A 10,428-nucleotide genomic window follows, 5' to 3' on the forward strand; every position below is an offset into this window, starting at 1 on the left:
TTGCTGGGCTTGCATTTAATGGGTGTTCTACCGACTTCTGTGTTTGCTGAATTGTTAATTGCCGTCCTGTTGTTATCTTGTTATGTTGAAAACCAGAGGATTCAAGGGATCAGATCATATCATATCATATCATATCCAGGGCCGTTGCTAGGAATTCTGGGCCCCCTTAAAGAATACTAAAGTGGGCCCCTCCCCCTAACTTTTCCTTTTTTTTTCTTAGACTACGTATGTATTATTGTTTTTTATTTAGCCTTCTTTGTTTTGATGCTAATGCAGCATTACACTGCAAAAACTCAAGTATCTGAGCAAGAATATTTGTCTTATTTCTAGTCAAAATGTAATTTCTAGTCAAAACAAATCTCATTATACTTAAAATAAGACACATCATATTAAAAGCAGCTTGTTTTTAGACACTTTTTACTTCTTTCAAGCATATTTTCACTTGGAATAAGTAGAAAAAATCTGATAGTGGAGCAAGTTTTTCTTCCTTATTACAAGCACAAAAAACGTACTTTCACTGGCAGATTTTTCTATCTATTGTGAAAATTATCTAAAAACAAGTTAATTTTTAGGTTATGAGTCTTATTTTAAGTGGAAAGAGATTAGTTTTTGACTAGAAATGAGACATTTGGACAAGAAATAAGACAAATATTCTTGGAAAGATGTTGAGTTTTTACAGTGTATTATGAGTATTAGTCAGGGTCTTACGCAGAATAAATCAGTCATATAGTGGGGCGGATTAGCTAAACAATCGTTCACTTTGTGATAAAAGCATGAAATTTGGTGGATGTGTTGGTGAATATGTTTCAAACAAATCTGGATATTGGGCCACCTCAAAAGCGCCCCCTAGTGGTCGTGGCAGCCATTTGTTATGCGAATAAATGAATGATTAATATAAACTGCCCTTTTAATAATACCAACTGGTGATGTATTGTATATTGTTGGAAAGCCTGATTAGTCACCTTTACAACGAGGTACAGCTTGTAAGGATCGTGCATTCATGGAATGAGCAACGGGGCTAAACGTGTGGGTAGCGCACCCCAAAAATGTGCATCCCCTGTGGGGCAGATTAGCTCAATAAATCACAAGAATTGTTTATTTTGTGGTAGAAGCACAACATTTGGTGGATGTACGAAGGAGTATTAGGGCCAGCCAAAAAAAAAAAAAAAACAGCCACAAAAAAAAAAAAATCCAGCACAAGGGAAAAAAGTAAGCAAAAAAAAAAAAATCCGGCACAAGAAAAAAAAAAAAAGCCAGGCAAAAAAAAAAAAAAATCCGGCACAAGAAAAAAAAAAATCCAGCACAAGAAAAAAAAAAAAAGCCAGGCAAAAAAAAACAAAAACTGCAGAGGCTTGACCACGTAGCCTACCACAACAAAGCGACTGTCGGCTCAATGACAGCAGCAGAGTGACAGACAGGCTGCCAAACTCTGCAGCGCCATAAAAGTGAACAATAAAGCCGATTAACTTTGACTCAATGCCGGAGTATGACATAAATGAAAACACGAATCTCTTCCGTGTCCAACCCCTGCTGCTAACGTACAGCAATCAGCATTGCATGTTCTTCATTGCTGTCCCCCATATCTATGGCCCCCCCCCCCCCCCCCCAAAACAAACACAAACACACAATTTATAAGTTACATCATAGAGACGTTATATGAGCTAACGTTTAGCGTGACTAAACGTGACTGGAGACACCGCCGTGACTAGACCACCGCGATCCAGATCTCTGCCTCCTCCTGTAGTATTTACAAATACAAATACTATACAGGATAGGCCTATCTCCTTTCCTCCTCTCCTGGTATTTGTAGTATTTACAAATACTACTATAAGAGCCTGTCTCGCTTGTCCCTTTGTTGTGGTACGTGGTCAAGCCAGCAGTTTTTTTTGTTTTTTTTTGCCTTCCTTTTTTTTTTTCTTGTGCGGGATTTTTTTTTTGCCTGACTTTTTTTTTTTTTTCTGCCGGATTTTTTTTTTTCCACCTGACTTTTTTTTTTTTTTCTTGTGCCAGATTTTTTTTTTTTTTTTGGCTGTTTTTTTTTTTTTTTGGCTGGCCCTAATACTCCTTCGTATGGATGTGTTTGTGGATATGTTTCAAACATTTTTGGTTTTTAAGGACCCTTAAGATGTCTACTTAAGATTTTTGCTTGTTGCCCGGGTCAACTAATGTTCCATGGGGGTTTTTTGCTGGTCATTTTGAATTTATGTCCGCACGAATGGCGAAAACGCCAATTTTCATAACTCCTAAACCAGACATCATACAAAGACAAATGAACACACTTTTTCATATAATTATGACACCAGGAATCAAATGGAAAGGTCACTGAGATGGTAAAACCACTCTTTATCAGAGAAAAATGAACTCTCGTGTAGTATTTTAGTATAAATTACTCAAAAAAAAGTTCGGAAATGTTTTTTCAGTCCATAATTTCTCCCTTTTAATAATTCCGGTTGGTGCTGTCTTTTAGACCGATGGAAAGCCTGATTAGTCACCTTTCCAACGAGGTACAACTTGTAAGGGTTGTGCATTCATGGAATGAGCAACACAACTATATGGGTCATTCCATGAAATTTTTGGTAATAATATATATTAATTATTATAAATATTTACCAATTTATCGGTGTCCCCTGATTTTATGTCAACCCTGTTACCCTAACCAAAAAACCCTTGAAAAACAATGGTACATCCCAGATTTGACATGATTGACAGGAGTTTGCATCATCTCTTACCCAGGATGCTAACAGCTCAGTAATAAGTAGCTTTCTCTAATCTCTTATGTGCTATTTTTGATGTTTTTTCAAGGTTGGACCGGGGAGGACAAGCATATAACGTCAACCCTGTTACCACTTTTTAACATATAAGTCTAAACAATTTTCTATTTCTCATAATATAATTGATATCTACAGGTAATTACCTTTCAAAGTACACAGTTTGCCCTTTAGCTAGCATTTATTTCAGCTAGCAATGGGCAAATTAGCTTGAAATAGTCAACCCTGTTACTGTCAACCCTGTTACCTTTGCAGTGTAGACAATAGAATGTGTGTCCTGTCATCTATTACTCTTGTCAACCCTGTTACCATAACTTCAACCCTGTTGTTGTCATTAATTTGATAAAAATGGTTTTAAAAAATTGAATTTCAACTGTTACCATTATAGACTATATAGACTATATATAGAAAATATTCTCAATAATCTCTAATTAGAAATACTGTATATTGTAAAGTGTATGTCGGTAACAGGGTTGACAAGATTAGGAAAACATTAAAACTATAATAAAATATTAAATTCCACAGCCTGAGATGACACAACATAATTTCTTGTCATTTTAAACTTTCTTTGATTCCTGGCTACTTAAAAAATAGCAATTAAATATAGTTTAAATTTTAACTTTTCAAAGTTGCAAAGTTACCAATTTCATGGAATGACCCATATGTGTTGGAGCGACCAATTTATTTATACTAAAATACTACACGAGAGTTCATTTTTCTCTGATAAAGAGTGGTTTTACCATCTCAGTGACCTTTCCATTTGATTCCTGGTGTCATAATTATATGAAAAAGTGTGTTCATTTGTCTTTGTATGATGTCTGGTTTAGGAGTTATGAAAATTGGCGTTTTCGCCATTCGTGCGGACAAATTAAAAATGACCGGCAAAAAACCCCCATGGAACATTAATTGACCCGGGCAACAAGCAAAAATCTTAAGTAGACATCTTAAGGGTCCTTAAAAACCAAAAATGTTTGAATTATCCACAAACACATCCACCAAATGTTGTGCTTCTACCACAAAATAAACAATTCTTGTGATTTATTGAGCTAATCTGCCCCACAGGGGATGCACATTTTTGGGGTGCGCTACCCACACGTTTAGCCCTGTTGCTCATTCCATGAATGCACGATCCTTACAAGCTGCACCTCGTTGTAAAGGTGACTAATCAGGCTTTCCAACAATATACAATACATCACCAGTTGGTATTATTAAAAGGGCAGTTTAAATTAATCATTCATTTATTCGCATAACAAATGGCTGCCACGGCCACTAGGGGGCGCTTTTGAGGTGGCCCAATATCCAGATTTGTTTGAAACATATTCACCAACACATCCACCAAATTTCATGCTTTTATCACAAAGTGAACGATTGGTGTAAAATATTGAGCTAATCCGCCCCACTAATACAAAGATTAGACTACTGGGGTTTTTTTATGGGCCCCACTGGGCGCTGGGCCCCTAGAATTATCATCACCTTTCTCCCCTATACAACGGCCCTGATCATATCATATCATACCTGGTGTATCCATCCTTCCTACACACACCTGTAGGCTGTGGTGTCCTTATATCTTCCCTGAGCTCTGGCGTCCTCTGCTGACACTTCATTGGACTGCAGCTCGGCGGTAGATAAGAGCGCGCGCTGAGTCTCGTGCTGCAGTTGTAGTGAGGAGCCGCTCAGACCAGGACCAGGACCAGGACCAAGACCAGGACTAACCCAGCACCAGAACCACCTCTGAGCAGCCGGAGAGTTCAGTCTTCCTATAACCAGGTGAGACTTTGATTTCTGCACTGCACGTCGATGTTAACGGAGCGAAGCGGAGCAGCTGTCAGGGCGTCAATACAAGACTTAGTGAGGAGACTTTATTCTGCATATTTACATCATGTAGCTACTATGTCAGCGTTCAGCGTTCAGACAAAGCATATTAAATTCAGCTCCTGTCAGTCATTGCATTGCAACACCTTCCCTGTTGTGTTGTTGTTACTGTTAATGTGTGTTTGTTGTGGTGCAGGCAGCCTCCTCCTATAGAGAAATGCTACCTGGCTTTGTTCAGCTCTAGTTGCTAATCCTGTGTAATCTGCAGCTCACACACAGCTCTCACACAGCTTGTCTTCCTCCACATCCCAAAATAGACCCTCCAACCATGTGTAGTCACAGAGTGTCAGTCTAAGGGGGTCGGGAAGGAAGGGTCCAGTCCAGTCCAGTCCCCAGCTCTGGACATTTCTAGTGGTTCTCACTGACTTATTGATGTGAGTGAAGAACCTACAGTCAGTATCATCAGCATCAGCATCAGCATTATAGAAAAACTGCCACACATGACACAGTCGTGGATCCTCATCCTCACTGATCTGATGTCTGTTACTTTAGATAAGGGGCTCAGTCTTTTATTTTTGATGCAGTTTTTTTTTTTTTTTTTTGTCAGGACCAAATTTCGTCCTCAGTCACTGCAGAGTCAGTTCTCTTGTCTCAGCTGCCTCCTCTACATCACAGAAAGCACAGCAAATCCCCTAGAGCGTGAGAGCAGGCTGCGAGGGCGGACTGCTGAATCAACAGCAAACCAGTCCAACAAACCCCCCCCCCCACCCACACACACACACACACACACACACCTCCACCGCCCCCACCACTGCCTGCAGCCTCTGCAGCCTTTAAAGTGCCCTGAGCTGCTGCTTCACGTCTCATTGGGGATACAAAAGTGTGTGTGTTCTGATTCATCAACCCACACACATCAGGAAATCCTGTTACTTTGCAATATTTGTGCCTGGTTTGGGTTTGTGGAGTGTGTGTGGGCAAAGTCTGCTTACTCTTCTGAGTGTGTGGCTCTATCCTCCTCATCCACTAATGAGAGCTCAGAGCTCTGTGCAGAGGGGTAATCAAACACACACTCTCTCTCTCTCTCTTGCTCTGTGTAATCGGCTGCAGCTCTGCTTCAGTTCTTCACACACAGAGTGCCAGTGCACTAAAGCTTTTTATTATTGTACCAAAGGGCAGTGTGGGTGCTCTGCAGCTGCCAGCATGATGAAGGACTGCCTGCAGTTCCTGATCGAGCCAGCCAAGAAGCTCAAGATCCGCCTCAAGGTACAGAGCCTTAGCTTCGGACTCAATAAGCGCTGAGGTCAAGTGTTTCCCGTGGTCACGGTTCTCCTTTTCATCTGCAGGAGTCTTGTAAGCAGGTGAGGCTGGAGAAGAAGGCGCCGCTGGTGGAGAGTCAGTTATTCATCATGGAGTTAGCTCGAGAGCTCAACAAGATCTGCCAGGTGGGGTCTCCCTGCCTCCTACACGCTGCCGTCAAACAGCAAATATCATCACAGACACTCACTCACTTAGGTGTTGTTCTTACTTCAGAGGTCAAACATCCTGGGACACATCTGGACCAATGAGGACATCTGGCCCCCTGCCCTGTGTCGGGACTTCATTGTGGAGTGGGCCGCTATTTTAGATAAGAGAGTACAGGTATGAAACAAAACAGGTGTCATGTGACTTTTCTCTGCAGCTTTACTTTTGATTTTTTTATTGTGACAAACATAAAGACACAGCACAGGACAAGAAAGACCTAACACTGCAACACAGCGGCCAGAAAAAGTAAATGAATTGAGAAATTGTGTTAAGAGAGAACAAAACAAGAGAGTAGAGAGGAAAAAAATAAAATAAAAATAAACATCAGCAGCCAATCGATCAGTCAGTCAGCCTCCCCCCCTCTTCTCCCCTCCCTAGTTATAATATAATATATAATATAATAATAGTGCAATCTGAGGTAACACTTTACAATAAGGGTCCCTTAATTAACGTTAGTTAGTACATTATTAAGCATTAATTAACTGTTTACAGATATATTAACAATCATTATTATGTATTACTCAGGATTAGGAAACACATTAATTAATGTAGCCTATTAGTAAGCAGTTAATTAATGTTTACTACTCAGAGTTAGTTAATAAATTATTAAGTAATAATAAAAGTTGAATAATTTAATTAGTTATCATTATGTATGCATTACTCAGCATTAATTCGTTTATATATTAATGCTTAATAATGTACTAACTAAGGTTAATTAAGGAACCCTTATTGCAAAGTGTTACCCAATCGGATACCAAATGACGCTGAATAATATAGTAAGATCTATTATAATTAATTAAAAATAAATAGAATTAAAGTTAAAATAAAATAAATAAATAAAATAATAATAAAAAAGGGGAGGTTGGGGGGTGATTAACTAAATAAAGTTGAATAGCAGCATTATTGGGGCAGGTTCGTGTCTTAACGCCTGTCTGTGGTTCAGCCGAGGATCACCGTGTCCAACCGCCAGTACGAGAAGCCGGAGAAGAGGGACTGGAAGGGCCACCTGCTCTGCATCCTGGAGGCGGGGGGGGAGTGTGACATGGGACCCCACAAACGAGTCATCATGGACTGGACTCAGGAGATGAAAAGCAGAACTCAGGTGAGCGTAGAGAGGTGGAGGAGGTGACCCAGTTCCCTCCTGCACCTGATACAGATGAGAAGGATAAACCACTGACAGTCATCCCATCATAGCTGTAATATCCTGGAGGTGTGTTCAAGACATATGTAAAAAATAAATAAATAAATAAAAATAAATGTTGCTCTTCTCCCCTCAGTCCAGCGTGTGGCTGGGGGAGCAGGTGCTCATGATGCTGGACGACCTGGAGTTCCAGTGGAAGAGGGGCCGTCTACCCAACCTGCGCCCGGCGATGGAGCTGGTCATGCTGGGCGTGCTGAACGACGACAGCGCTGTGAAGGTCTGGAGCTCCCTCACTGATTCCCTGATTAGATTGTTACCTAAATGCAATTAATACCTCAAAGGACAGAGAATATGAGGAACTGATATCAGTATTTACGTACCTCATGCATGTATGGATGAATTGGCATGTATGTATGATGTATGTATGCTACACAACTGAAAATCTAATCCCTTTATCTGTTTGTTCCACTCACCTTGGCCTTCTGTATGTGTGTGTGTAGGAGGATGTGACTAAGCAGTGGCTGGTGTGGAAACAGCGGTGCCAGAAGAGTGGTGAGTGGATCACCATCTCATTAATGTAGAGAGTGTTAATGAATAAGGAAACGAGGTGTGAAGATGTTGTAGTTGGTTAACTGACTGTAACTGTATCTGACTGTGTGAGTGAGTCTCTATCAACCGTTCAGGCTAATCAGTATTGATCTGTGATCAGAGGACAGGAAGTGATGATGGTCTCTCTTTCCTCTCAGATGCTGCTCCTTACATCCCCCACAGTGGTGAGTGGAAACCTCAACACTTCATATCAGCTCATCTGTATTGTGATTAATTATGAGCAGACTGAAGCCGAGCGGAGCCACAGTCTGTGGTCTGGTCTGGTCTGGACTGGACTAAGGCTGGGCTGAGCTTCAGTCTGCTCTGCATCACAATACACTACACAAATGGTCTCGTGTGATGAGAAAGCTTGATGTTTTATGTTAAACCTGTTCACTGGAACAGAGCAGACTATCACTTGAGATTAGGGATGTCACAATTACTTGTTTTCACAATTAATCGTGGTATTAAAGGGATAGTTCACCCAAAATTAAAATCACTCATTATCTACTCACCCTCATGTCGACTAAGGGCTGGGAGAAGTTTCAGAGTCCTCCGTGCCTTCTCTGAGTTACAGCGGGGCTCCGTGCAGCACTGCATGTCCATATGACGGTTGCAAACAGACACCACTTTTCTTCGTCCAAAAAGACACACCGCCGCAAATCGCGCAAGATTTGGATGGACCAGGAGGAGCTTGAACACAAGAGGGACATTACAGACGAGCTGTGTGGAGGTATTTGGATGTTTTTTGGTGTGTCTTTTTGGACGAAGAAAAGTGGTGTCCGTTCGCAACCGTCATATGGACATGCAGTGCTGCACGGAGCCCCGCTGTAACCCAGAGAAGGCACGGAGGACTCTGAAACGTCTCCCAGCGCTTAGTCGACATGAGGGTGAGTAGATAATGAGTGAAATTTGAATTTTGGGTGAACTATCCCTTTAAACGCCACAATTAATTATCATAAAGACTCCTAAGTCACTTTCCAAAAAAGATTATGTTGGAACCATATTAACAGATGTGCGTCCAAGTAAACCTACTACTGGTCCATTTATCTAACGTAACACTGAATTAGGAATTTAAATGCTAGAGTATCATTTGTAATGAAAAAAAAAACAGTTAAAATAAACTTAAACATTTGTTGTGGATTTGTTTCCCCTGGGGGATTAATAATTGGTCCTATGTTAATAGATACTTCAAATATTCTGTGTAAATGATGTGATTATATTTTGAATATATTTGAATTTACACATTCATAGTGTTGGGAAATTAATTAATGCAGAATAATCGTAATAATCGTAATACCGTGATTATTTCTCTGATAGTAATCGTACCAAGAAAATCTGTAATCGTGACATCACTACTTGAAATACAACCTCAGGATGCACTCTGGTTTGAACTGCTCTGGTCTGGTCTGATCTGGTCTGGACTAGACTGGATTGGTCTGGTCCAGCTGGTGAACATGGTAGATGTGTGTGAAGCTGGTGGGATCCGTAGAGGAGGGTTAGGTTCACATGACATTTGATGTGATTGATGGATTTTCATCAGAGCTGCTGTAAAGCATCTTGTCTGTCTCTACAGTGTGGAACTGGATCTGTGAAGCTGCAGGTATGACCCCTCTTCTCTCTTCATCACCACTCTGGTACCCGGCTCTGTGTGTGTAATCCTTCTCTTCTGATCTGACTCCACAGAGGACGTCAGACTGGATCCCGACTCCGCCAATCCCGATCTACTCATCTCCACCGATGAAAAGCGCATGCGGTGCGGCCTGGAGCGCCACGACGCCCCACGCTGCCGGCAACGCTTCGACGGCTGGTGGTGCGCCATGAGCTGCGAGGGCTTCACCTCCGGACGGCACTACTGGGAGGTGGAGGTGGGAGAGCGGGACTGGCGGCTGGGGGTGGCCAAGGCTTCGGCCACGAGGCAGGGCTTCCACTCGCTCAACACAGACACGGGCTACCTGACGCTGCGTCTGGAGAGGGGGTCGGACCTGAAGGCGCTGACGGTGCCGCCCACCCTGCTGTCGCACAGCCTGATGCCCAGGAAGGTGGGGGTGTACCTGGACTACGAGCAGGGACAGCTGTCCTTCTACGACGCGGAGAAGCGCTCTCACCTGTACACCTTCAGCGAGAAGTTCACAGAGGAACTGATCCCCGTGTTCGGGACTGTGGAGGTGCTCAAAGACCTGGTGATCCGGTCTGCGGAGGTCAGAGAGCCGTGCCTCTGCCCGGGGCCGTGCCTCTGGAACTGAAACGTCCGACACGCTCCTCTGTTTGTCGGTATTCTGGTCGATTCTTTAGTTAATCTAAATCCCGTAACGGTTCTGAACCACAAGTCTCTCCGGGAGGGGGGGCTTTGTGAGCCACCATCGTTCTGTATCACGGCCTCTGTGACCTTGCCCTCATGGAGATGTTTGTATTTTAATAATGCCAGCCAGGTGAGACCCTTAAAGAAGCAGCCTTTAGATGATGTCTTATCAAATTCAACATTTCAAAACAAAAATTTCTTGAAGTGAAGAACATGAGCCAAAGGTTTCCTCGCAGCAACATGGTGAATGTGGCAATTTGGCAGTCACATTTGTATTAATTCTAGATGAAAAGCAA

General features: G+C 42.1%; 1 protein-coding gene across 1 annotated transcript; it reads left to right on the top strand.

The window, feature by feature from the left end:
* Positions 1–4,421: 4,421 nt before the first annotated feature.
* On the top strand, positions 4,422–10,355 carry LOC146967543 (butyrophilin subfamily 1 member A1). The gene is made up of 10 exons (XM_085761696.1): positions 4,422–4,535; positions 5,752–5,843; positions 5,924–6,022; positions 6,111–6,218; positions 7,045–7,203; positions 7,379–7,519; positions 7,743–7,794; positions 7,989–8,015; positions 9,407–9,433; positions 9,517–10,355. The coding sequence occupies exons 2-10, from the start codon at positions 5,781–5,783 to the stop codon at positions 10,074–10,076; spliced, it is 1,236 nt and encodes a 411-aa protein (XP_085617822.1). The 5' UTR covers positions 4,422–4,535; positions 5,752–5,780; the 3' UTR covers positions 10,077–10,355.
* Positions 10,356–10,428: the final 73 nt, after the last annotated feature.

This window comes from Trachurus japonicus, chromosome 19 (assembly GCF_045865225.1).
Source record: "Trachurus japonicus isolate A0001 chromosome 19, Traja_1.0".
NCBI lineage: Eukaryota > Metazoa > Chordata > Actinopteri > Carangiformes > Carangidae > Trachurus > Trachurus japonicus.

Excerpts from the sequence above, each read along its gene's own strand:
- LOC146967543 (XM_085761696.1), top strand. The coding sequence starts at position 5,781 with ATGATGAAGGACTGCCTGCAGTTCCTGATCGAGCCAGCCAAGAAGCTC. Across the intron at positions 5,844-5,923 it reads AGCTCAAGATCCGCCTCAAG|GAGTCTTGTAAGCAGGTGAG; the intron begins GTACAGAGCCTT and ends TTTCATCTGCAG. Across the intron at positions 6,219-7,044 it reads TTTTAGATAAGAGAGTACAG|CCGAGGATCACCGTGTCCAA; the intron begins GTATGAAACAAA and ends TCTGTGGTTCAG.